Raw genomic sequence first — 26,789 nt, forward strand, 5'->3', positions numbered from 1 at the left:
TAAAGCTCAATCTGTGAGGGTTCTGATTAATGAGATGAATCCGAGATCGACTCTACCACTGTGCGGTGCTGTGGTAAAGCCCGCCGATGACGCTCAAATCTGGCGAAGGTCGCGCGGAAGGGCGATGGGCCAATCACACGACACCTGACATAACGCTCCTTGCCAAACCGCCAAAACTTCAACATTCCCAACCTAAGCTCCTCCCCATCAACGACAACGACCCCCGCCCACCCGCGTCCACGATGCCCGCCCTCGCCAACACAACCCGTGCCATTGCACGCTCATGGACCGCTCACCAGATGCCCGTCGCTCGGGCGGCCGGCTGCACCGCTCTGCAGACCCGCAACGCCTCGGCTTCGTCGTTCGACAGCCCCTTCAAGGGCACCCAGGACTCGACCAAGATTCCTTCGTTCGCCGCATACAGGAATAAGGGAGGCGAGACCGGCCCCAAGGTCTTCCAGTACTTCATGGTCGGAACCATGGGTGCGCTGAGTGCGCTTGGCGCGAAGGCGACTGTACAGGGTAGGTCTCCAACATTGCGATAGCTCGACAGAGAGGTGGACAACGTTGGGATCAAGGGGCGTGGCATATACGGAGCTGGAAAAGAGCAATTGGCTATTTTGGGGATGATTTGGATCGCGAATTGATGAAGACCGGACGGCTAACGACTCCGCCCAACAGACTTCCTCGTCAACATGTCCGCCTCTGCCGATGTTTTGGCCCAGGCCAAGGTAGAAATCGACCTCGCTGCCATTCCCGAGGGCAAGAACGTACGTTTCGCAATTCGACATGGCATATCCGGACAGTGGAGCTAATAAGCGCAGGTCATTATCAAGTGGCGAGGCAAGCCCGTCTTTATCCGACACCGCACCGAATCCGAGATCAAGGAGGCCGACGACACCAAGTGGCAGTCCCTCCGTGACCCTCAGCCCGACTCCGACCGTGTCCAGAAGCCTGAGTGGTTGATCATGTTGGGTACGTCACCGCATACATCCTTATAAAGAACCCAGACTAACAGCACTAGGTGTCTGCACCCATCTGGGATGTGTGCCCATTGGCGAGGCCGGTGACTTTGGAGGTTGGTTCTGCCCCTGCCACGGATCCCACTACGATATCTCTGGCCGCATAAGAAAGGGACCTGCCCCGCTCAACCTGGAGATTCCCGCATACGACTTCCCCGAGGATGGCAAGGTTGTCATTGGTTAAGCAGAGCAATTTTTGGGTAGAGATGGACGACGGTGATGTCGACTTGTGTGTATAGGAGCGAGCATCAATTTCCTACGGTTTGATTCACATAGATTCGGCTTGTGTCCCTTGCAATGTAACACCAGTTAGAGTCAACCTTCGCCGTCTCTTCGTTTGCGTTATTTGGTGAATTTATTTTGCATTGCGTATCTACTGCCCATTCAGGAACGTTTTTACAGCCTCTACAGCACCCTTGAACTTGTCCGCCTCAATCAGCACCATATGTCCCTTGGGCTTGACACCCAACTCCTGGAACGCCCTCTTGCTATCACTCGCACCCTCATCTACGGGTGTGTCATACTCAAAGCTCGTGTATCCCACTGCATGCTTGTGCAGCACCTCGTCCTCAGGATGGAAATAAAACGTCTCCTCACCTACATCGGCCTTCTTGTTCTTCTTCTTGCTCGGTGGCGCATCGTCGCTCGGCAATTGACTCTGTATCTCCGAGTAGCATTTCGACAGGACGAGGTAGTGGGTGAATGTGTAAGGCTCCTTCTCCTCAACTGCCCATTGTATCTCTTCCAGAAGCATCGTGTACATTGGTGGGACGATTTCGTGCGGCATGTTTATGAAGCGCTCGGTTAGGATGAGGCCGATTTGCGCGGGCGACGAGGCTGTCAAGAGGGGCGGGAGAGTGGGGATCGGCGCGGACTTTTTGGAGAGGTAGGTTGTTAGGTCTTGGATTACTTTCTTGTCCTAGCCGCTGTCAGTATATGTACCGCAAAGCTGTGCATGCCTAGATCGTACCTTGTGCGTCTCCAAGTTTAGCACAGTAAGGAAAGCATATGGGTCCGTCTCATTGCCGTCGACTTTGACAGTACTGCCAAGTAGCGGTTGCGACAGTATAATGTCGGCGAGTTCAGAGAGATTGAACAATTGTGAATCCACGTCGAGAAGTTGGCGCAAGAGGTTTTTGAGCCCGTGGAAATCGACTGCGGGTTGCGGATCGAACCATTCAAAGTCGACGTTCACCATATCCATGTCCTAGCAATTTTGTGAGACGGCGCATTATGAGAGGTTGTGAGGAAGGCCCATACCTCGTCGCTGCCGGACTCGTCGTCATCGTTCTGCTTGCGCTTGTCCGACGCATCGGGAAGATCTTCAGGGTCTCTCTCTGACTTTCGTTTCGCCATTGTGTGGGTACGTGATGGGTAGGAGGATGAGGTCAGTGGATAGACGCGACTTTGCGCGATCCAACTACGTCGTTATCGATAATGGAGTGAATTTTTGGGTGGGGCTCAGGACAAGCACGGTCAGCCACAGAGCCATTCCAGTTCCAAGGCTGTTGTGCGTTCGTACTAGGAATCCTAGGCGATGAACGACCGATTGGATATTTCTTCAACATGCGCAGAGTGTTTATGCAAAGAACTCGGGGTACGCGCGTCACCTGAGTTGTACCTCATGCGGGGAAAACTTACCCTGGACGTATACATTGCATTTCGTATCAACATTCTCATGATCTATCGATGATGTATACACCAGAGTGATGTATGAGCCCAGGCAACAGTCTGCGCTGTCTGCGGGCTACCACGGATGATGAAGCACGAGATGGCATTTTTCTGTTATCGATAAGAATTTTTCTGGAAAACCCCGCCAAAACTTTGAGAGTCAGTGACCGAGCCCCTCGTACTTCTGCTTTCATATACCCGTCCCTTTCCTTTCCTCTTCTTTCTTTCGTTCTATCTCTTCTCTTTCAATTATACCATACCCCTTACTACTTCAAGATGGCGACCGACAACTCCGACCCCATCCCTCCTCACAAGACGTTCGACACCATCCTGGTCCTCGACTTCGGTTCGCAGTACACGCATCTGATCACCCGCCGTCTCCGCGAATTCAATGTCTACTGTGAGATGTTGCCATGCACTACTAAGATCGCCGATCTGCCCTTCACCCCTAAGGGAGTCATTCTCTCTGGTGGCCCGTACTCCGTCTACGAGGAAGGCGCTCCACACGTCGACCACGCCGTCTTCGATCTCGGCGTACCGATCCTCGGAATATGCTACGGACTGCAAGAGATGGCATGGCACTTCGGAAAGAACGCCGGCGTAGTAGCTGGCGAGAAGAGGGAATACGGACACGCCAACTTGAAGGTTGAGAGCCACGGCGGACACATGGATCAGCTGTTCAAGGACTTGGGCAACGACCTGGAGGTCTGGATGAGCCACGGCGACAAGCTGAGCAACATGCCGCAGGACTTCATGACTGTCGCGACAACCACCAACGCGCCGTTCGCGGGTATTGCGCACAAGACCAACAAGTACTACGGGATTCAGTTTCACCCTGAGGTCACACACACAAAGCAGGGCAAGGTTGTGCTCAAGAACTTCGCTGTCGACATCTGCGAGGCCAACACCAATTGGACTATGAGCAAGTTCGTCGACCAGGAGATTACGCGTATCAGGAAGTTGGTTGGCGACAAGGGACAGGTCATCGGTGCCGTTAGCGGTGGAGTCGATTCGACTGTCGCTGCAAAGCTGATGAAGGAGGCTATTGGCGACCGCTTCCATGCCGTCATGGTCGACAACGGCGTCCTCCGACTCAACGAGGCCGTTCAGGTCAAGAAGACACTCGATGAGGGCCTGGGTATCAACCTCACCGTCGTCGACGCATCCGACCTCTTCCTCGACCGCCTGAAGGGTGTGACCGACGACCCCGAGAAGAAGCGCAAGATCATTGGAAACACCTTCATCGAGGTCTTCCAAAAGCAAGCCGAGAAGATCAAGGCCGAAGCACATGAATCTTCCAACGCCGGTGATATCGAGTGGCTTCTCCAAGGTACCCTATACCCCGATGTCATCGAATCGCTATCCTTCAAGGGTCCTTCCCAAACCATCAAGACCCACCACAACGTCGGTGGTCTGCCAAAAGACATGAAGCTCAAGGTGATTGAGCCTCTCCGCGAGTTGTTCAAGGACGAAGTCCGCGCGCTGGGCAAAGAGCTTGGTATTCCAGAGGATCTTGTTTGGCGCCACCCCTTCCCCGGCCCAGGAATCGCCATCCGCATTCTGGGTGAAGTCACACGTGAGCAAGTTCGCATTGCGCGTGAAGCGGACTACATCTTTATCGAAGAAATCAGGGCTGCGGGCCTATACAACAAGATCAGCCAGGCGTTTGCAGCGCTTATGCCCGTTAGAGCCGTCGGTGTCATGGGTGATAAGCGCGTTCACGAGCAGGTTATTGCTCTGAGGGCAGTTGAGACGAGTGACTTCATGACGGCTGATTGGTTCCCCTTCGATGGAGAGTTCCTAAAGCGGGTTAGCCGGAGGATCGTGAATGAGGTGAACGGAGTTTGCCGCGTGGTATATGACAGTAAGTCGATAATTTTATCCGAGCCAGACAACTACTAACATATCATAGTCACCAGCAAGCCTCCGGGTACTATCGAGATGGAGTAGATATGTCCTGTGACGGGCGCAGGTGTGGGCGCACAAAGTAGATGTAGTCGGCAAACAGGTTTTAGCAAAAAGGTTTTTAGACATTCGATACCCCCGTATAAAGTATGATGAAGTACAATACAACATTTCAATTCGATACCGAAGTGCTGCCAGATTGCAGTGTGGGAAGTGTTGTGATGAAGAATCTCATTTTGTTGAAATGTCTCACATCGACAAGTACCCTGGAGGTATACAATGCACACTACGGTGACAATTGTAAGTTTTGAAAGCATTGAATGCCTCCGGGCTATCATGTATACACGACTCAGAGGATTTGAGCTTCTCCGCATGTTGTGGTTTTGGGTTATAGTTTTCTTTGTATGATATGTAATGTGTGTCATTTCTGAAAAAAACGAGAAGATTCATGGCACAACCGCACGCATGTATCCCGATCTACCTAGGTAAACTATACTCTAAAGATACCCAGTACGTTTGATACGTCGGATTGATACAGTAAAAACTGGCGTATACATTCACGGTGCTGCATAGCTACACACCGCAATGCAAGTGAGCTTGCTCGTAAGTGTGGCGGTGCAACGAGCGGACTCCCGCGGGCGAGACGTCGATCTGGAGCTGGGACGGAAGGGACCCTTGCATGAGACAGCTCCCCAGCTCAGTTACGCAAGCCAAATCTCGACACCAGAATACTTCACGCTCTGCCACGCGAAGTTACCAACGACAATAACGATGCGATGAACCGATCCTCGTCCTCGGGCTCACGCGCTCGCCAATCCTCCCAACAACCCACACCCCTCCGTCCCCAATCCACGCGCCGCCCGTCGTCACGCCCCAGCCAAACCTCACGCTCCGCATCTTTCGCACCTTCTCTCCGACGGCGCACAACAGGCCAATCGATACTGTCACTTGACATCGATAATGACGACCCCGAAGCCGCGGAAACAACACACGCCGACGCGGCCATCGTCGAAGAGATTGCAGAGATAAAGCGGTACGAAGACTTTACAACAATAGACTGGGTACAAGATGCCGCCCGCGAACAACTCCGCCGCAAAGCGCGCCGGCGCGAAAGAGACAACATCGGTGTGCGAAAAGATGGGCGGACGGGCAAAGTGTTCCTAGGCAGGGGACGAGGGAAGTGGAGGAGAAAGATTGCAGAGGCATACGATGCGGGCCAAGCCTGGATCGTTGTTACGCTCGTAGGCGCAGCGATAGGACTCAACGCTGCGTTCTTGAATATTGTCACGGAGTGGCTGAGTGATATCAAACTGGGACATTGCACCACGGCTTTCTACCTCAATGAGAGTTTCTGCTGTTGGGGTGCTGAAGGAGGTTGTCCGGAGTGGAAGCGCTGGAGTGGATTTTGGCCTGTGAATTATGTCCTTTACATACTCTTCGCAGCGCTGTTCTCCTTCACGGCCGCTAGACTGGTCAAGAGCTTTGCGCCATATGCAGCTGGATCGGGCATATCGGAGATGAAGTGCATCATTGCAGGGTTCGTCATGAAGGGCTTCCTGGGCTTCACCACGCTTTTCATCAAGTCAATTGGCTTGCCGCTTGCTATTGCGTCGGGACTGTCGGTCGGGAAAGAAGGGCCTAGCGTGCATTACGCTGTCTGTACGGGCAATGTGATCAGTAGGTTCTTCGACAAGTACAGGAGGAATGCGGCCAAGACGAGGGAGATACTATGTGCGAGCGCAGCGGCCGGTGTAGGCGTGGCTTTTGGAAGTCCAATTGGAGGCGTGCTTTTCTCGCTGGAGGAGATGAGCAATCAATTCCCGCTCAAAACGCTCTGGAGGAGTTACTTCTGTGCGTTGGTCGCCACAGCTGTCCTCGCTGTAAGTCTCATTTTCGCAAGTCTTAGTTACTTGTCCATGCTAATGCGCACCAGGCTATGAACCCCTTCCGGACCGGTCAACTCGTCATGTTCAATGTCTCCTACGACCGCTCTTGGCACTTTTTCGAAACCCTATTCTATATCATCATTGGTGTATTTGGCGGTCTCTACGGTGCTTTCGTCATCAAGTGGAACCTCAAGATGCAGGTCTTTCGCAAGAAGTACCTTTCTGCATACCCCATCACCGAAGCTGTCACTCTCGCTGTCATCACCGGTGTGATCTGCTACCCGAACATGTTCTTGAGGATTGATATGACTGAAAGCATGGAAATACTGTTTCAAGAGTGTGAGGGCGATAAGGACTACGATCAGCTTTGTGACGCGAATCATCGCTGGCACAATGTCTGGACACTTGCTATTGCCACAGTGCTGCGTACGCTGCTGGTAGTCATCTCGTTCGGGTGCAAGGTACCGGCTGGTATCTTCGTGCCTAGTATGGCTATTGGTGCAGCGTTCGGTCGTATGGTCGGCATTTGCGTCCAGGCTTTGCACGAGTCTTTCCCAGGCTCAGCCTTTTTCTCGGCCTGCGACCCAGATGGTCCATGTATCACGCCGGGCACCTACGCTTTTCTTGGTGCCGCGGCGGCACTTAGTGGCATTATGCACATCACCGTCAGCGTCGTAGTCATCATGTTCGAGATCACCGGCGCATTAACATACATCCTTCCCACGATGATAGTCGTTGGCGTCACGAAAGCAGTCAGCGAACGTTTCGGCCATGGCGGAATCGCAGACCGCATGATTTACTTAAACGGCTACCCGTTCCTCGACAGCAAAGAAGAACATACGTTCGGTGTTCCAGTCAGTCAAGTCATGGCAAGCCGTGTCGTCTGTCTGCCAGCGTCAGGCATGGAATTACGACAAATGGAACGTCTAATGAACGAAAACGCATACCAGGGCTACCCCATCGTGGAAGACATGAAAACGAAGACCCTAATCGGTTACATTGGCCGCACAGAACTTCGCTATGCGATCGATCGCGCGAAGATCGAGCAACAGGCTCCAGGTCACGCGAAATGCTACTTCTCGTCATCCTCTTCCACTAGCAACCCAGGGTCTCGAAGTGCAAGCGGCACAGGCCCAACAGCACCGAACACGACCTTTGAATCTATACCCACTACTTCGTCTCAAACATCACTCGACTTCACTCGCTACATCGATCCAACGCCTCTGTCAGTCCACCCTCGCCTTCCCCTAGAAACGGTGATGGAGCTCTTCAAGAAGATGGGCCCACGCGTGATCTTGATCGAATACCGCGGCCGTCTGACCGGTCTCGTTACCATCAAAGATTGTCTCAAATATCAATTCAAAGTTGAGGCAGGAGGGGCACATGGTGGCGCAGCAGGTAATGGCGATGAGGGCATGGAGAGGTTGGCTGGATGGGGGAGGGCAGTGCTCAACTGGGGGAGAAGGAAGGTTGGATTGAAGGAGGTGGGAGAGGTTAGGCTAGCAAGTCCAAGTACTGCGACTGCCAGAGATGGGCGAGATGAGAGACGGGGAAGTGCCCACGATGATAGAGGGGATGGAGCGTTCGCTGTTGGGGACGACGATGACGACGACAACGAAGACGGTAGGAGAAGTAGGGATGTGGAGCTGGAGGACCGAAGTAGAGATAGATAGCGTTTATCCCCGAACCAAAGTCTGGCGGCTTGCATCCTGAAACTCCCGTGCCCGCCTTTCGTACCTGAGATGAAAGGAGCTGGTGGGCTAGCCTAGAAAGTGGAGCCAACGTTAGCTTACTTTGCACGTGGTGAGCTGTCATTGCCTGTCGCCATTCGGCGCTTCCTATGAGAGAGCAAAGTGGCTGCTAGACGTGCAAAAAGCGAACATTGCAACAACATCCGCATACGACACGTTCCCAACCGTTACCACGACCTCCACGCCTTGTGTTGCACTGCATGACCCCGAATTGAGGAGCCAATCAGACGCTGATCACTCCGCTTCCCCTGCCGCTCCCACTAGTCAGGATAAGCGTGTGACGGCCGTGCGCGTCGAGTTCGCGTACGCCTACTCAGGAAATATACTGAGACAAAGGCACCACCATCACCGCCCGGCGCACCGAGTCCCTTGTCAGAACCAGCAATCACTTCGCCTTTCGTCCGTCGCTACTCCGCTCGAAGCGCAAACCACATGTCTTCATAGCGACACACGCGATAAACAATCAACATGGAGGGACCCTTGAACCCAGGGGCGCCCAACGGCAGCATACGCACACCCAGCCCCTCGCCACCCTCGATAGACCCCCAGCTCATCGTCGACCACCTGGAAAAGGTGCTTGACGTCAGTCTGGGCGCTTCCAAGGAAGATCTTTTCGCACCCGGCAGTCTGCTCTCGAGCGCCAAGCTGCAGGACACGCTGCAACGATGCGCCCGCTTCGCCTCCGAGGGGCAGTCCGCGCTCTACGTTGTGAAAGACCGAGCCGATGAAGCCCGCATCGATGGCATAGATGGAGTAAACGGCAGGTACTCTTCTGACGAGGAAGGAACCTCCAGACTGACACAAGCAGCAGGGGCGACCCAGCGCTTCACCTACACCATTTCGACTGAGATTACCGCATCTCCTACCTGCGCAGCATTTGTTGTTATTTCGAAGCGACCGATACCCATAGACCCCGCGATACCCCTTAGCCAGCAGGTCCTTATTCAGACGCTGCCCGGTTTTATACTTTCTAATAACGCTTCTTCGCCCGACGGAACTCCCTATGAGTTTCTTCGTTCTCTCATTCAGTCTGCGGTCGAGCCGTACTTTGACACCTACACCAAGAGCCAGCGCGACCTGGCGGGGAAATACAGCAAGGGCGATAATGATGCGAGGACCGGTATTTCGGCGACACGGAAGAAGATCGCGGAGCTGGCCGTCAGTTTGGGCAACTTGGAGCAGAATGTCGAGATTCCGGAACTGCTTTTGCCTCTCCATCCGCTCATCCAGAGTGCGCTCGACGATGCTAGCCAGCGTGGCGTGAAGCCCTCTCCAGAACTCATTCCCAGTGCGATTGTCCAAGACAGCAGCTTCCTCAACGGACTGCAGTCGACGGTCAATGGATGGATCAAATCGATACAGACAATCACAAAGACATCTCGAGATGTATCGACGGGAACTGCAGCGCAAGAGATCAACTTCTGGATTTCTATGGAGTCAAGGCTGCAGGACATTGAGACTCAACTAGGAAGTCCCGGTGTCAGGCTCACTCTGGACGTGTTGAAGAATGCGAAGCGTTTCCAAGCGACGGTCAGCTTCAGCGCAGATACTGGACTCAAGGAGAGCACAGATCTGGTACAGAAATACAACCAGCTGATGCGCGAATTTCCTCTCGATCAACTGCTATCCTCGACCTCACTGCAAGCAGTGCAGGAAGCGATACAGTCCATATTCAGCCACATGAACAAGAAGCTCCGCATCTGCCCCTACCCCGTCCGCCGAGCGCTTCCTCTTGTGGAGGCTATCTCCGGCGACCTCGATAAGCAACTGCACAACCTACTACACGGCAAGACCCTCATGCACATGGATTACCCTGAGTTTCAGGCGATCATGGCTGTCGCTGAGAGCATCTGGCGCACTTGGGAGGAGAACGTCAAGGAATTCACTAATGTCGCTCGTGAAGTGACTAGGCGAAGGAACGAGAAGTTTATCCCAATCAAGATTGTAGCTAGGCATAAGGAGACAGAGGAGCGCATTCGCTACATTACAACATTCCGCAAGAATCACGAACAGCTCCAGCGAACCATCGTTAATGTCCTGGGTTCGCAATCTTCCTTATCCGAGACCGCTCCCGCCAAGGAGGCGGTCATCATCGAGGAGATCGGCGATGTGGACGCCGTCAAGGAAGTCAAGGAGGCTTACGATGTGCTCAAGGACGTCGATGTCCTAGATGTCTCACCTGAAGGCACACGACTTTTCGAGCAAGCGGAGCAGAAGTACAACGAGCGTACTTCCCGTGTCGAGAACTCCATCATCGCTAGGCTGCGAGACCGTCTTGGTACCGCTAAGACCGCCAGTGAGATGTTCCGCGTCTTCTCCAAGTTCAATCCGCTTTTCGTGCGACCAAAGATTCGGGGCGCCATTTCCGAATACCAAACTCAGCTCATTGAGAACGTCAAGCAGGATATCTTGGCACTGCACGAGCGTTTCAAACGCCAGTACGGCAATTCCGAAGCGCATGCCATGGCGCAGCTTCGCGATTTCCCTCCAGTCTCCGGTGCCGTTATCTGGGCTCGACAGATTGAAACACAGCTGGAGACCTACATGGGCAAGGTCGAAGACATTCTCGGTAAGGACTGGGCGTTACATGCTGAAGGACAAAAGCTTCAGGCTGAGAGCAGCATGTTTAAGAAGAAGCTTGACACCAGGCCGATCTTCGAGTCATGGCTTCAGGAAGTGGCAAGGAGGAAACTCCAGATTTCGGGACGTCTCTTCCTTGTCAGCAGGAACCGTGCCGCAGGAAACATCTTGGAGCTGAACGTCAACTTCGATGCGCAAGTTATTGCGCTCTTCAAGGAAGTTCGTAACCTGACATGGCGCGGTTATCAAGTGCCTCACGGCATCAATAACATCTCGAAGGAGGCTAAGCGTGTATACCCGTACGCAGTCAGCCTCATGGAGAGCGTTCGCACGTACACCCAGACTCTGCGCTCAATTTCTGAGATGGGCGGAGTTGCTCTCTTGCTCAACAACTACGTTAACGAGGTTCAAGCACTTGTTGGCAAAGGTGTTCCCCTCAAGTGGGAGTCTTTTGTTCATGCCTACGATCTTCATGTCCGGCAATCTGGTTTCCCTGTTGGCGGTGGTAGCGTCCGTAGCGAGAGCAAACATGTCCAGTTCGTGCGTGACTTCGCAGCTACAACGTCACTACTCCAGCTCAAAGTCACAACACTAGTCAACATCAACGCTGCGGTCGAGAAGTCGCTGAAGGATTTGGAAACCTGTCCGTACACCAAGGAAGCCTTTCAACAGAACCTCGAAACGATCCAGAAGTCTATTGATCAGCTCAACCTTGAGAGCTACGCTAATCTTGGCTCTTGGGTTTCTGATATGAATGCGCGCATCGAATCGATTTTGCTGGTCCGCCTCAGCCGAGCGATCGCATTGTGGATAGAGGTCTTCAACAACGTAGATGAGGAAAATGGAACTCGACGTCCAGTCAGTGAAGTCGTCTCAACGGAGGCACCGGAAGTCAAGCCAACTCTGGCGCGGTTGACTCTAGAGATTACTATGCGCAATCAAGTCATTTACCTCAGCCCTCCGGTAGAATACGCCCGTGCGAGCTGGCTCGAGCAACTACAGCAATGGCTCGCCATTATTTGCACTCTCCAGAAGATCAAGGCTTCACGATACGAGATCCGACTTGAAGCAACCAACGACACCTCTGTCAGCCAGTTCTCTGACTTGCCAAGCCGGTGCACCGATTCGCTCATTGAAGTCTATGGCGCTGTTGAAGGCAAGCTCCGTGACATCTCATCATACGTGGATGAGTGGCTCCAGTTTCAGTCTCTGTGGGACCTGCAGTCCGACCATGTCTACGACATCCTTGGTGAGGATCTTTCACGATGGCTACAACTTCTCCAGGAAATTCGTAAGACTCGCGCTACGTTCGACAACTCCGACATCAGTCGCCAGTTTGGGTATGTCACTGTCGACTATGACCAGGTGCAGGTCAAGGTCAACGCCAAGTACGACCAATGGCAGCAGGAAATCCTTACCAAGTTTGCCAGTAGGCTTGGTCAGCGCATGAACGACGTTTACGTGCAAATAGAGAAGGCGCGTAAGGATCTTGAGATGCAGACCCTGGAGGCCTCATCCACTGCTCAGGCTGTCTCTTTTATTACCACTGTACAGCAATGCAAGAGGAAGGTTCTTGAATGGGAACCGGAGATGTCCACTTTCCGTCAAGGTCAAGCAACTCTGGCTCGCCAGCGTTACCAGTTCCCGTCCGACTGGCTACAGATGGAACAGATCGACCATGAATGGCAGACGCTGAACGAGGTTCTGGAGAGGAAGACCAAGATTGCGAACGATCAAGCCGACGCGCTGCGCGCCAAGATTGCCGCGGAGGACAAGGTCGTCAACCAGAAGATTATGGACATCACTGGAGAGTGGGCAGAGGACAAGCCTGTTGCAGGAAACCTGGCGCCAGCCGACGCTTCAGCCATCTTGGCCAAGTTCGACCAGAAGCTTAACCAGCTTCAGAACGAGTCCAGCAACATCTCGAAGGCTAAGGAAGCTCTTGGGTTACCACCGTCTCCAGAGAACGCACTTGAGACCCTGCTGGAGGAAGTGCAAGACTTCAAGTCCGTCTGGTCTGCGCTTGGCACGATCTGGGCTAGCATCGACGACCTTCGTGAGGTGTTGTGGACCAGCATCCAGCCCCGCAAGCTGCGACAGAACCTTGACAACTTGCTCAAGATGACCAAGGACATGCCCAGCCGGATGCGCCAGTACCAGGCTTTCGAGTACGTTCAGACTACCCTGAAGCAACTTCTCAAAGAGAACACGGTTCTTGCAGAACTGCGCTCTGACGCCGTCAAAGAGCGCCATTGGGTTAAGATTTTCAAGAACCTGAGGCCACACAAGCGCTACTCCGCTATCTCCATGACCCTTGGTGATGTCTGGGACCTTAAACTCGGCCCTAGCGAAAAGATCATTCGCGATGTCATCACTCAAGCGGCAGGCGAGATGGCACTTGAGGAGTTTATCAAGCAGGTCCGCGAGACTTGGCAGAACTACTCTTTGGAGCTCGTCAACTACCAGAACAAGTGCCGTCTTATCAGAGGATGGGACGACCTGTTCGCTAAGTGTAGCGAAAACCTCAACTCACTGCAGGCTATGCGCCACTCGCCTTACTACAAGGAGTTCGAGGAAGAGGCGTCTTCTTGGGAGGACAAGCTCAATCGCGTGCACGTTCTGTTCGACGTATGGATCGATGTGCAACGTCAATGGGTCTACCTGGAGGGCGTGTTCACTGGTAATGCTGACATCAAGCATCTGCTCCCTATGGAATCGGCTCGTTTCCAGAACATCAATTCTGAGTTCTTGTCAGTCATGAAGAAGGTCTCTCGACAGCCTTTCGTGCTCGAAGTCCTCAACATCTCTGGTGTGCAGAAGTCGTTGGAACGCCTCGCCGAGCTATTGAACAAGATCCAGAAGGCTCTCGGAGAGTATCTAGAGCGCGAGCGTGTATCCTTCCCTCGCTTCTACTTCGTTGGTGACGAGGATCTACTGGAAATCATCGGTAACAGTAACGACGTTATGCGTATTGCCAAACATCTGCGAAAGATGTTTGCCGGTATCTCTGGACTTATCACTGATGAGGACGGCGTCATTCAAGGATTCACATCCAAGGAAGGAGAGGAGGTTACACTTCGCAAAGAAATCTCGCTCGTCAAGACACCCAGGATCAATGAATGGCTCGGCGCCCTTGAGGCCAACATGAAGACTACCCTGGCCGAGTTGACCTTCGAAGCTTACGAAGAGTTCGCTCAACTCATTGAGCCTGATGTGATGGATCCTGAGGCTTTCACCAACTATATCGCCAAGTACCCAACGCAGGTAGTCGTCCTCGGAACGCAGATCGCCTGGACTCATGCTGTGGAGAAGTCTCTGGCTGAGGAGGGAACTACTCTGCCTCAGCTGTATGAGAAGCAAGTAAACGTCTTGAAGCTCCTCGCTACCGCTGTTTTGGGTGACCTTGAATCCATTCAGCGTCGCAAGTGCGAGGATCTTATCACTGAGTTCGTTCACCAGCGAGACGTCATCCACAAGCTCGACAAGGTCGGGGCGCGCTCACCCACCCATCACATGTGGCTACTATGCATGCGATACATGTATGAGCCCGGCAATGACCTCTTGCAGCGATTGAGGATCAAGATGGCAAATGCCGTTCTCGACTACGGTTTCGAGTACCTGGGTGTTGCCGATCGCCTTGTGCGCACACCTCTTACCGACCGCTGTTTCCTTACCCTCACCCAGGCGCTTTGCCAGCGACTTGGTGGTTCGCCATACGGTCCTGCTGGTACTGGTAAGACTGAATCAGTCAAAGCTCTCGGTGTGCAGCTTGGACGCTTTACCCTTGTCTTCTGTTGTGACGACACTTTCGACTTCCAAGCTATGGGCCGTATCTTCCTTGGTATCTGCCAGGTTGGAGCCTGGGGTTGTTTCGACGAGTTCAACCGTCTGGAGGAGCGTATCCTGTCGGCTGTGTCCCAACAGATTCAGAACATTCAGCTGGGTCTCAAGAAGGGCGCTGAGGATGACAAATCTCAGATCGAGCTCATTGGTCGTCAACTGAAGGTCAACGGTAACACTGGAGTCTTCATCACCATGAACCCTGGTTATGCAGGCCGATCGAATTTGCCCGACAACCTCAAGAAGCTCTTCCGAAGCGTGGCTATGTCCAAGCCCGACAAGGAGCTTATCGCTGAAGTCATGCTTTACTCTCAAGGTTTCTCACAAGCGAAAGAGCTGTCGAAGCAAGTTGTACCATTCTTCGACAGGTGCTCAGCTGGTCTCTCCAAGCAGGCTCATTACGACTTTGGTCTGCGTGCACTAAAGAGTGTGCTCGTCAGCTCTGGTGGGCTGAAGCGAGCCCGTATTGCCGCTCAGCAGGACTCTCAGACTCTGGACGAAGCTAGCATGGAGCCTCAAATCATCATTCAGAGCTTACGCGAAACAATGGCACCGAAGCTTATTCGCTCTGATGTCGAGCTCTTGATGGCTATTCAAGAAGAGTCTTTCCCTGGTGTGGAATACATCCCTGCGCCTCTTGACAAGTTGACCGAAGCTATCAACAAGTGCGCCGCGGAGTCGAAGCTCGTGGTCAGCGATTCCTGGTTGACCAAGATCATTCAGCTTTACCAGATTCAGAAGCTGCACCACGGTGTCATGATGGTCGGTTCTTCCGGATCCGGAAAAACTGCTGCCTGGAGGACGCTTTTGTCTGCCCTTCAAGCTGTGGAGGGAGTAGAGGGAGTCTGTCACGTCATCGATCCCAAAGTCATGTCAAAGGAACAGCTTTACGGAACTCTCGACAGCACCACACGCGAGTGGACCGATGGTCTTTTCACAAGCATACTGCGTAAGATCGTCGACAACCTTCGTGGAGAAGATACCAAGCGTCACTGGATCGTATTTGATGGTGATGTTGATCCCGAGTGGGTTGAGAACTTGAACTCTGTGCTTGACGACAACAAGCTCCTCACCCTGCCAAACGGAGAGCGTCTCAACTTGCCCTCCAACGTTCGCATCATGTTCGAAGTTGAGACCCTCAAGTATGCTACGCTCGCTACTGTCTCCCGTTGTGGTATGGTCTGGTTCAGCGACGATACTGTGGAGGTCGATATGATGATCAAGAACTACATCGAGCATCTCAAGACTACACCGTTCGAAGACCTCGAAGACGATTCAGTTGCTCCGGGTCAGATGTCGCAGAAGACAATGACGACACAGGGTCTCATTGCCGACTTCCTGCATATCAAGCTCACCCAGGACCGATTCATTGAAAAGGCCCTCAGCATGGCTAGGAAATTCAAGCACATCATGGAGTATACCGACATCCGCGCGCTCAACACGCTGTTCTCTCTGCTGAACAAAGCATGCCGTAATGTTCTGGAGTACAACGTGCAGCATCCGGACTTTTCCCTTGAGGATGACAAGATGGAGACTTATCTCGCGAAGAAGATGCTCGTAGCCTTAGTCTGGGCTCTAGTCGGTGATTGTCCTCTTATGGAGCGCAAGCAATTTGGAGATCTTATCGCTGGCCTCACTGATGTTGAACTCCCCACCCTCAATGAGACCACTTCGCTTATCGATTACGATGTCAAGCCTGACAAGCCAGAGTGGGACACATGGCAAAGCCAAGTACCGAATGTTGAAGTCAACACCCATTCCGTCACTCAAACCGACGTGGTTATTCCCACGTTGGACACGGTCCGCCACGAGGATGTTCTCTACTCTTGGCTCGCCGAGCACAAGCCTCTACTCCTTTGCGGTCCCCCAGGTTCTGGAAAGACCATGACCTTGTTCAGCGCACTTCGAAAGCTACCCAACATGCAGGTTGTCGGTCTCAACTTCTCCAGTGCCACCACCCCGGATCTTCTCATCAAGACGTTCGAACAGTACTGTGAATACAAGAAGACTCTCAACGGCGTGCAGCTTACTCCCACTCAAGTTGGTCGCTGGCTCGTCATTTTCTGCGACGAGATCAACTTGCCAGCACCCGACAAGTACGGTACTCAGCGAGCTATCTCCTTCCTGCGACAGCTTGTTGAGCACAACGGTTTCTGGAGGACATCTGACAAGACTTGGGTTACACTCGATCGCATCCAATTTGTTGGTGCTTGTAACCCTCCCACCGATGCTGGACGTACGCCTATGGGCCTCAGGTTCTTACGCCACGCACCGCTCATCATGGTCGATTACCCTGGACAGCAATCTCTCCTTCAGATTTACGGCACCTTCAACACCGCTGTACTCAAGATTATCCCGACTCTACGAGGTTACGCAGACGCTCTTACTAGGGCTATGGTGCAGCTCTATGCGGAGTCACAAAAGCGCTTCACACCGGATATCCAGCCACATTACGTTTACTCTCCTCGTGAACTTACTCGATGGGTACGTGGTATCTACGAGGCACTACGACCACTTGAGACCTTGCCGATCGAAGGCCTCGTTCGCATCTGGGCACACGAGGCTCTACGCCTGTTCCAGGATCGTCTTATCGCGGAGGAAGAGAGGCAATGGACCGAAGAGTGCGTCCACCGTATTGCGGCTGAACACTTCCCTACCATTGACGAGGAGAAAGCTCTTGGTGGCCCCATCCTCTTCTCCAACTGGCTATCCAAGAATTACGTGCCGGTTGAGCGTGAGCAGCTTCGTGAGTTCGTCAAGGCTCGTCTCCGTACCTTCTGCGAAGAAGAAGTGGATGTGCCACTCATCCTATTCAATGACGTGCTCGAGCATGTACTTCGCATCGATCGTGTCTTCCGTCAACCACAGGGTCATCTCATTCTTATCGGAGTTAGCGGATCTGGAAAGACAACTCTGTCTCGCTTCGTGGCGTGGATGAATGGTTTGAGCGTCTACCAAATCAAAGTGCACGGAAAGTACTCAGGCGAAGACTTCGATGAAGACTTGCGTACCGTGCTTCGACGATGCGGTTGCAAGGGCGAAAAGATCTGCTTCATCATGGACGAAGCTAACGTTCTTGACTCCGGTTTCCTCGAGCGCATGAACACCCTCCTGGCCAATGCGGAGGTTCCTGGTCTGTTCGAAGGTGATGAGTACGCTTCCTTGCTTACTGCCATCAAGGAGGGTGCGCAGCGACAAGGCATCATTCTCGACTCACAAGAAGAGCTGTACAAGTGGTTCACAGAGCAAATCGTCAAGAACCTCCACGTGGTGTTCACCATGAACCCGCCTGAGGAGGGTCTTTCGTCGAAGGCAGCCACCAGTCCCGCTCTTTTCAACCGTTGCGTGCTCAACTGGTTCGGAGACTGGTCAGACCAGGCTCTTTACCAAGTCAGCTCGGAACTCACACAATCGGTCGATCTCGACCGTGCCAATTACGTCGCACCGGATAGCATCCCCGTTGCTTATCGTGGACTCACCCTGCCGCCATCCCATCGCGAGAGTGTGGTCAATGCAATGGTCGCTGTACACCACTCACTACGCAGCAAGAACGCGAAGTTGCAGAAGACACAGAACCGGAAGATGTACCTCACTCCACGTCACTTCTTGGACTTCGTTGCGCAGTATGTCAAGCTCTACAACGAAAAGCGCGAAGACCTCGAGGAGCAGCAGCGCCATCTCAACGTCGGTCTTGAGAAGCTCCGCGAGACATTCGACAAGGTCAAGGAACTGCGAGCAAGCCTTGCACAGAAGCAGACGCAGCTCACTAAGAAGGATGCCGAAGCGAATGAAAAGCTACAACGTATGATTGCGGATCAGAACGAGGCGGAACAGAAGAAGGCTGGATCAATCAAGATGCAGGCTCAGCTTGCGAAGGATAAGGAGGAGATTCAGAAGCGGCAAGAGGTGGTAGAGCACGACTTGGCGGCTGCCGAGCCGGCCGTTCTGGAGGCACAGAAGAGTGTGCAGAACATCAAGCGACAACACCTTACCGAAGTCCGATCTATGCAGAATCCTCCCGCTGGTGTCAAGCTCGCTCTTGAAGCTGTCTGCACAATTCTTGGACATAAGCCTGACAGCTGGAAGACCATCGTTTCCATTGTCAGACGTGACGACTTCATCGCCAGTATCGTACAGTTCGACAACGAGAGGCAGATGACTGCAGGTCACCGCAGAAAGATGCAGAAGGAATATCTTTCCCAAGAAGATTTTACTTTCGAGAAGGTCAACCGCGCTTCTAAGGCTTGCGGTCCCCTCGTACAATGGGTGTCTGCTCAAGTCACCTACTCCGACATCCTTGACCGTGTTGGGCCCCTACGTGCTGAAGTCGACAATCTGCAAGTTGAGCTTCAGAAGACGGAGGAGGGTGCGAAGGAAACCCAGGTTCTTATTCAGAACCTCGAGGAGAGTATTGGCCGATACAAGACCGAGTACGCGGCTTTGATCAGCGAAACTCAGGCTATCAAGACGGAGATGGCAACCGTTCAGTTCAAGGTTGACCGCAGTGTCCGCCTTCTCGACAGTTTGTCCTCTGAACGCGTTCGATGGGAGGAGAGCAGCAAGTCTTTCGATTCTCAGATCGACACCATCGTTGGTGACGTTTTGGTTGCGGCTGCGTTCATCGCTTATGCTGGTTACTATGACCAACAGTACAGGAAAGCGCTTACAGAGGATTGGTACGATCACCTCAAACACTCCGGAATCAGCTTCAAGCCAACAAACCCATTCACGGAGTACCTCTCAACTGCTGACGACCGCCTGAATTGGCAACACAACGGCCTGCCGGTTGACGACCTGTGCACCGAGAACGCCATCATCCTACAGAGGTTCAACCGCTATCCGCTCATCATCGATCCTTCTGGCAGAACAACAGAGTTCTTGCAGAACGAATGCAAGGACCGCCGTCTCACGGTGACTAGCTTCCTGGATGATTCATTCACCAAGCAACTTGAGAGTTCTTTGCGTTTCGGTAACCCAATCTTGATCCAGGATGCTGAACATCTAGACCCCATCCTCAACCATGTTCTCAACAAGGAGTACCAGAAGACTGGAGGTCGTGTGCTCATTCAGCTTGGCAAGCAGGAGATCGACTTCTCGCCGTCTTTCCGCCTCTACCTCTCGACGCGCGATCCTTCCGCCAATTTTGCTCCTGATATCTGCAGTCGTACCACGTTCGTCAACTTTACTGTCACGCAGAGCAGCTTGCAAACACAGACACTCAATGAAGTCCTCAAGTCCGAGCGACCTGATGTTGATGAGCGCCGATCAAACCTCATCAAGATGCAGGGTGAGTTCGCAGTCCATCTTCGACAGCTCGAGAAGCGACTGCTGCAGGCTCTCAACGAGTCGCGCGGTAACATTCTGGACGACGATCGCGTCATTGAAACGCTTGAGACGCTCAAGAAGGAGGCCAAGGATATTTCGGACAAGGTCTCTGAGACTGCTGGTGTGATGACGGAAGTCGAGAACATCACCAAGGAGTACACAGTTGTTGCTCGATCTTGCTCAGCTATCTTCGCTGTGTTGGAGCAACTGCACCATCTCAACCACTTCTACCAATTCTCGCTCCAGTACTTTACTCAGATCTTCGAGACTGTGCTGCGCAAGATTCGCAACTCCAACATCGTTGGCCATGCTGCCCGTATCGAGCAGATCGTCACCGAGCTATTTGTAGACGCATACCGCCGCACATCGCTCTCCTTGTTACAGAAGGACCGTGTCACATTTGCTATGCTTCTCGTGCAAGCAGCGCCCTACAAGATGGACAAGACACACATCGATCAAATCCTTGACCCCGACCTGAAGGGTATCGATGTGTCAACCGAGACAGAACGCAAGGAGGAGGCCATGGACCGTGCCAGCAAGATCCCGATGTTCAAGGAAGAGCTGCCAAAAATTGAGGACAGCGCTTGGGATGCTTTCCTCAATGAAGAGATGGGAGAGCGGCATGTGCCGCAGGCTTGGCCAGAAGATCTCACCAAATTCGACAAGCTACTACGAGCTCTCGTCTTGGTCAAGCTGTTCCGTGTCGATCGCTTTGTACCTGCCGTCGAGCGCTTTGTTACTGAAGTGTTCGGTAAGGGCATCCTTGACGCCAGTGGTGATCTGGGTGACATTGTCAAGCAAGTCAACGCAGTCACACCTGTAGCACTCAGCTCCAGTCCCGGTTTCGACGCAAGTTACAAGGTCGACAACCTTGTAGAGAGGGAGCAAGTCAGCTGCTCAAACATTGCCATGGGTTCCAACGAAGGTGCTGCATCAGCCGACAAAGCCATCGCCAACGCCGCCACCACAGGTAACTGGGTTCTTGTCAAGAACGTCCATCTCGCTCCTCAATGGTTGCAATCGCTTGAGAAGCGTCTTGAAGCTCTCAAGCCCAACCCCGACTTCCGTCTCTTCCTGTCCATGGAGTCCAGTCCAAAGATTCCGGTCAACCTGCTTCGCGCTTCTCGCGTCCTATCCTACGAGCAGCCTGCTGGAGTCCGCGCTAACATGAAAGACTCGCTCTCTTCGTTAGCCGAGAAGGCTATCAAGCCCCCAGTGGAGAAGGCACGTGTCTACCTCCTCTTGTCCTTCCTTCACGCAGTTATTCAAGAGCGTCTTCGCTATGCACCAACCTTGGGATGGAAGGGCTTCTGGGAGTTCAACGACAGTGACTACGAATGCTGCAGTTTCATCATTGACACATGGGTCGACACCGTCGCACAAGGCCGATCTAATATCGCTCCTACCAAGATCCCATGGGAGATGCTCCGTTACCTCATCACAGAGATGTATGGTGGCAAGATCGACGACGCAGAAGACTGGCGCATTCTCGCTTCTCTCGTCGATGCCACTATGACGCCCGCCGCCTTTGAGGACAACTTCAAAATCGTCAAGGAAACTGAGCATAGCGAGGGTCTCGAGCTACCTACCTCGACTAGCTGGAAGGACTTCATGGGCTGGGTCAATGACCTTCCAGAGCGCGAGCCGCCCACTTACCTCGGCTTGCCTGCAAATGCCGAGAAGCTGTTGCTGGTCGGTCAGGCCAATGCCATGGTCGGCGGTTTGAAGAGGGTGTTGGATATGCTGGATGAGGGCGAGCAGGTCATGGCTGAGGCGGAGACTGAGGTCGAGGGTTAGTGGTCATTTGATTTGTATTAGGCGTACTCTAGATGAGTGTCGCTTCTTTTCTTTGTCTGTAGTTTTATTTGTAAGCTGGGGTTATAAGGCGTTTCAATTCGGGTTTCCGTGGTTCAAGGGGCGGTTCGCTAGTCTACTGGTATACCCATAAATCTCATTGTTCAGAGTCTACTTGAAGCAACAGACTGAGTGAATCAATGCATGTGACTAGATGTAGCTAAATGATAGGTACATGTGGTCTTGGGATCATCTGACGGCTCATACGAACCATCTCTGCTTGAAATGAGCCGAGAAGTCAATTAACACTTCGTCAGGGCCATGTGTGCAGCTGAGATAGCATCCCTTGGAAGCGCAGGCCTACTCACGACGCACCATGCGAGCTCACCGAGATCCCCTTGCGCCTTCCTATTTCGCCAACCTCTTGCCCAATTCAAGTGCCATGGCCATGCCACCCCGATTCTCCAACTCCGACTTCTTCTCATGCAACTTCTCAAATTCTGAGTCTGTCCTCTCCCCTTCCAAAGCCTCTCGCTTGTGACGTAGTTCCGACGCTTGCGCCTCTAGCTCTTCCTTCCTCTCCGCCATCACCTCCGGTACAGCTTGACGAGCCACCTCCGCTTCTTTGTTGCGCTTCTCAACGGCAGCATGGATAGCAGACATATCAGCGGCTATAATCAGGCCTGTCATGTCGTTCCGTATTCCCCGAGCGCATGCTTGTGCAATGCCGGCATACTCCTGTTCCTCTTTGTCGGCAAGCCTTTCGAGGGCGAGGGATACGGTGGCTTCTTCTTCGGAGAGTGTTTCAATAATACGGTCATGCTTAGCGGTCTCGGAAGAGTAAGCCGCTATATCCTTGAGTAGGCCGATGTAATCATCGACGAGTGAGACATCGCCAGGCAGGACGGAAGTGGCGATGAGCTCTTTGGTGGCCTTGATCGTGAGGTTATCTTGTGTGGCTACCACGATGTTGGAATTTGCGTCCGAATCGGAGTCTGAACTTGAAGATCCGCTTTCGATGACGATAGGCCTCTGTCCGCGGCGGCCGGGAGCAAAGGTGGAAAAATCGGTAAGCTTTCCCTTCTTGCGGGTTGGCAAGCGCACGTTGGCCGATGGCGTCGAAGGCGGACTGAGCATAGACATGTCTGCATCTTCCTGTCGAGCATGCTCCGGCTCAAACAATGGACTCTGATCTCGCTCTCTTGACGTATCTTTCAACCCTGACTTCTTTTTATCACCCGTCTTGTCCATCGTCGCTCTCTTGCGCTTCGCTGCCGTCTTGCTCGGAGTCGCAGGCGGTGGAAGAAGAGGATCGACCTGCGAAAACATGCCATACCTCCCATTTATCCCCGCGTTAGGTCTGTCTGGGTTCTCAGCAGCGTAATGTAGACGGACTCTGTTGGCTTTGGGGTCGATCTTGGCTGGGGGGCTGTTGTCTTCGGATGCCTGGCTTGATGAGTCGCTGATATCCACCACGCGGGCCTTTTGAGCTCTTTTACGTAGATGTGGCATGACGTTGGCCAATATTAGAAATCGGATGCAGTGGGTAGGGGAAGAAAGTATCATTCAGAGAAGGGTTTGATAGATTTATAGAATTGAGTGGATGAGCCTAGCGCATCTCAGGTGACTGCGAGTCGAAGTGAGCTCGAATTGCCAATGTTCCTTCAGAAACGAGACATTGACGCCCTGCTAGAGAAGTATTGGCTATACTTTCAGACAACTAAAGTCGGGGTCACCGCGACAACCGTTTGCTTCACCATCCTTGCCTTGCGCCTACGCCTCTACCCTCCTGAATGCTACCCATCCTCCAAACGCTCCAACCTCGGTTTTTTCGAGATTTTGACGCTGGACGCGGTGACCTGCAGAGGCTGGATCCACATTCTCGTCCCGTTCGGGCGCTGCCCGTTTGCGCTTCTTGCTTTTCGCTTCGTTTGCGTCCAGAACAAGAAGTTTCAGTGGATGTCGCAGTATGTCTCGAGTGATTTTACGTGGTCGAGCGCCTAGGCCGAGATCCAGAGCTACAGAATGACTAACCCGCTTCAGAGGCGCAGCTAGATCGGTCCCGGCGCGTTTGCATCTTTGGGTGGCGATTGAGGTTTAGATGTGCGAAGAGTTGTCAATTCGTGCGATGGTCTTGCGGTGACAGGAGCGGGGTTTTCATCTTTCTTGCAACGTCTCGGCGCTTGCTTGACCGCTTCCTTTGTTTTCTTGATGGCGGGAGTGGAAGCAACAATAGACCCGGCAACACACAGTGTGTTCACATCTCTTGTGGGTTTATGCTCGAGTCGAGGTGCGTCTGCCGTTGACAAGTTCAGAGTATGTGGTAGTTTTGCAAGTGCAGAAACCCTACAAGAACCATAATGTGCTGTCGGCTTCTGCGAAGGTTGGTCATGAGACTCTCCAGTCATTTCATGTCGGTTTTCAGTGGGCCATGCCACTGGCCTGGCCGCTGAGTCGAGGTACCGGCAGTTCTGGGTGACTTGCGACGCTACTTGACGTACCGAAGGGCTCGTGGTCCGCTGGGGCGCAGCAGTCCTACTTTGAGAATGTGATGAGGCGCTCTTTGAAACACATGTAGGCTACAGCAGCCGATGCGGCAGTGTGTTTGGGTTGAGGAGGTGATTCAGGTTCACGGCGACTGATACTCGAGCTGAACATGCAATAAGCGAACGGGTGGCTAAGAAGGATACCCAGCAACGATGGAAGATAATTCGTATTGAGAATGTATGGGGCTGCATTCAAGCGCCTATATACCGTACTTCACAAGACTGACCAGGGTTCCCGTTATCCTGAGAGCTCAACCATGGTTCGCAGACGTGACCGCCTATCACACGCTTCCATCAGTCACTCTCCACATCGAGCGTCCTCCGTTTTTTGAACATGTTCCTCACCGCAGCCCTCTGTTCTTGGATGTCGTCTCTTTTCTTCTCCAACTCTGCGCGCTCTCGTTTCCATTTCTCCTGGAAAGCCTCGAAACGCGCATCCATAACTTCGAGCTCATGATCAACGTCGTTGAGGTTCTTAGTGAGTGCATTTTGTTGCATGATCAGCCTGGCGAGGGCTTCAAACTCTTCGTCTTCAGCTGAGCGCTTAGCGTTGCGCAGCGGGGCCGTGGGTGTTGGAGCTGCTTCGGGGCTGGCAGACTTGGAGAACGAGGTCCTCGGCAGCGGCTTTTGTGTTGGTGTTTCATGAGGAATTGTACGACCTACTATCGAAGGAGCTGATTTACGTGCAGCGCTCTGAGGGAAGCGAGGCGCTTTAGGCGTGGGTTCATTGGATAGCGTCGTTTGGATGTCTTTCTCCTCTGGGGTGTAGGAGCTTTCGCTACTCTCACCTGCTATACTGTCATCCATTGGTACGGTCACCAATGATTTGACGGCGTTAGCTCCCATTTGATCAGATATGTACTCTAGTGCGCAGCGGAGACGCTCGGGGTAGGCCTTGGTTTCGTGTAAGACGCAGTCCGTTGCGATTCCAGCTGCGATGAAATACCACTTGATCATGAGCGTCAATCTGGCTCTATCAGCTTGTTCGCTGGGACCGGTACTTCTGGGGTAGGCTTTGCTGAAAGGATGCAAGATGCGCTGCTTCCCTGTAGCTTCGGCTGACATTAACGTCTTGGAACCACGAGCGCTTTCCACGTAAAATCGGATCTCATGGAAACCGCGCTGCGTTACTCGTACCATGTAGGCATAAATTCTATCCCCTGACCTTGCATGGCTTCCGACAAATAGTTTCTTCGGTTGGGCCTCTAGGATGTATGTCTGATCCAAGAATTCCATGTCATCAGCATCGGGAATATTCTCCAAGAGTCGCAACGCGTCGCGCTCAGCGAGGTACGCCCATAGTTGTTGCAAGTCTGAGTTCCCCTCCCAGCTGAAACCACGTGGGGTATCCTCCGTGACGTTACTCTCTGGTGCGTTTACCACGCCATTTTGGTTGGAAGGCAGTAAGCCATTCGGGCTGTCCATATCTTCCGGCTCCGAGCTTTCCTCCACAGTCTCGCCTGTTTCTCGGGGACGCTTATAGCTCTCATGGCCCCCATCGGTCTTCTCGTAGGCCTTCCTCAGCACAGACGCTAACCGCCGACTAAAGTCATCGTTCCACGCATCGATTTTGCTTATATGACCTTGCAAAAGGAAGTAGTAACGTATAATCATGCTAAGCATCCGCTTCTTGGTCTTCGTTCCATCTGTGAAGTATTTAAACGGAACGATGAGAGGTTTCGTAATGGCCTCATCTCCAGTGATTAGTGGCAGCGTCGAGGTCGCGCGGTCATCGCCAATGGATCTGAGGCAGTAGCGAACCTCCCATCCACCGCTGGATGGCACCAGATAAGTAAGCACGTTGCGATTGCCTACGCTGCCGATCAACAGACTTGGGAACTCCTCCTCGTCCAGTGCAGGTTCGATCCAGGTCAGGGAATCCGCTGGTGGCAGTGCATCCATGCAAAAGTCGGCGCCGGACTTGGCCATTAGCTTTCGAATTGTCTGAAGGGCCATTTTCCGGTTTTCGTGGAAGATGGCAAGTCGCGGAGGAGAGCCGTTTGTGTCGCGTTCCAGCGCATCCAATGTCTGGTCAATTCTTTGTCAAGGATCACTGGCCTTGTTGCCAGCAAGTCGCGCGGTAATGTTGGCGCGTCCGAGCTACTACGCGTCGCCAGACGCTCGACCCCCTACACTCAAAATGTATGACAAAGCATGCAGAGAAGTCTGGTGCAAAGTACTCTGGACTACAGCATAATATATCGCAATGCACGGGGTATTGATGATAAGGCTAAGGAGATGCAGGTCGCAGAAGCGTTGCTTGTTCCGGGAAGGATCAATCAGGCGGCCCATGGACGCTAGCGTGAACACGTGCACGTGCATTGGAGTACTCGCGTGCGACACCTTCTATGGCATTCTCGAATGACGTCTCATCTAGTGGTTATGTCTTCACGCGTTCAAACTGACAACATATGAAACTCAAAGGATATAATTGCCATTTCTACCAGCTTCTAGCTATTAAACCGTGCT

General features: G+C 52.9%; 7 protein-coding genes across 7 annotated transcripts; 4 read left to right on the forward strand and 3 right to left on the reverse strand.

Moving 5' to 3' along the window:
* Nucleotides 1–187: 187 nt before the first annotated feature.
* On the forward strand, nucleotides 188–1,341 carry BKA58DRAFT_373574 (ubiquinol-cytochrome c reductase iron-sulfur subunit). The gene is made up of 4 exons (XM_046169237.1): nucleotides 188–522; nucleotides 682–770; nucleotides 825–975; nucleotides 1,025–1,341. The coding sequence occupies exons 1-4, from the start codon at nucleotides 243–245 to the stop codon at nucleotides 1,204–1,206; spliced, it is 702 nt and encodes a 233-aa protein (XP_046031478.1). The 5' UTR covers nucleotides 188–242; the 3' UTR covers nucleotides 1,207–1,341.
* BKA58DRAFT_22025 (p21-C-terminal region-binding protein-domain-containing protein) lies at nucleotides 1,004–2,556 on the reverse strand. The gene is made up of 3 exons (XM_046166222.1): nucleotides 2,283–2,556; nucleotides 1,993–2,229; nucleotides 1,004–1,941 (listed from the first exon to the last, which is right to left on the reverse strand). Exons 1-3 carry the CDS (start codon nucleotides 2,376–2,378, stop codon nucleotides 1,396–1,398), a joined length of 879 nt encoding a protein of 292 aa, XP_046031479.1. The 5' UTR covers nucleotides 2,379–2,556; the 3' UTR covers nucleotides 1,004–1,395.
* A 413-nt stretch (nucleotides 2,557–2,969) lies between these two features.
* Nucleotides 2,970–4,643, forward strand: BKA58DRAFT_306472 (uncharacterized protein; the record flags this gene model as incomplete). The annotated part of the gene is made up of 2 exons (XM_046167115.1): nucleotides 2,970–4,557; nucleotides 4,606–4,643. 2 exons carry the CDS (start codon nucleotides 2,970–2,972, stop codon nucleotides 4,641–4,643), a joined length of 1,626 nt encoding a protein of 541 aa, XP_046031480.1.
* A 553-nt stretch (nucleotides 4,644–5,196) lies between these two features.
* On the forward strand, nucleotides 5,197–8,373 carry BKA58DRAFT_22034 (chloride channel protein 3). The gene is made up of 2 exons (XM_046166225.1): nucleotides 5,197–6,478; nucleotides 6,532–8,373. The coding sequence occupies exons 1-2, from the start codon at nucleotides 5,375–5,377 to the stop codon at nucleotides 8,155–8,157; spliced, it is 2,730 nt and encodes a 909-aa protein (XP_046031481.1). The 5' UTR covers nucleotides 5,197–5,374; the 3' UTR covers nucleotides 8,158–8,373.
* A 194-nt stretch (nucleotides 8,374–8,567) lies between these two features.
* On the forward strand, nucleotides 8,568–21,970 carry BKA58DRAFT_22042 (dynein heavy chain, N-terminal region 1-domain-containing protein). Its single transcript, XM_046166228.1, has 2 exons — nucleotides 8,568–8,995; nucleotides 9,047–21,970. The coding sequence occupies exons 1-2, from the start codon at nucleotides 8,704–8,706 to the stop codon at nucleotides 21,775–21,777; spliced, it is 13,023 nt and encodes a 4,340-aa protein (XP_046031482.1). The 5' UTR covers nucleotides 8,568–8,703; the 3' UTR covers nucleotides 21,778–21,970.
* Nucleotides 21,971–22,178: 208 nt separating this feature from the next.
* On the reverse strand, nucleotides 22,179–23,286 carry BKA58DRAFT_447222 (uncharacterized protein; the record flags this gene model as incomplete). Its single annotated transcript, XM_046174224.1, has 1 exon — nucleotides 22,179–23,286. The coding sequence occupies one exon, from the start codon at nucleotides 23,284–23,286 to the stop codon at nucleotides 22,183–22,185; it is 1,104 nt and encodes a 367-aa protein (XP_046031483.1). The 3' UTR covers nucleotides 22,179–22,182.
* A 372-nt stretch (nucleotides 23,287–23,658) lies between these two features.
* Nucleotides 23,659–26,564, reverse strand: BKA58DRAFT_416537 (uncharacterized protein). The gene is made up of 2 exons (XM_046172596.1): nucleotides 24,666–26,564; nucleotides 23,659–24,335 (listed from the first exon to the last, which is right to left on the reverse strand). The coding sequence occupies exons 1-2, from the start codon at nucleotides 26,274–26,276 to the stop codon at nucleotides 23,826–23,828; spliced, it is 2,121 nt and encodes a 706-aa protein (XP_046031484.1). The 5' UTR covers nucleotides 26,277–26,564; the 3' UTR covers nucleotides 23,659–23,825.
* Nucleotides 26,565–26,789: the final 225 nt, after the last annotated feature.

The sequence above is a fragment of the Alternaria rosae genome (genome assembly GCF_020736505.1).
Source record: "Alternaria rosae strain MPI-PUGE-AT-0040 chromosome Unknown BKA58scaffold_1, whole genome shotgun sequence".
In the NCBI taxonomy this organism is placed as follows: domain Eukaryota; kingdom Fungi; phylum Ascomycota; class Dothideomycetes; order Pleosporales; family Pleosporaceae; genus Alternaria; species Alternaria rosae.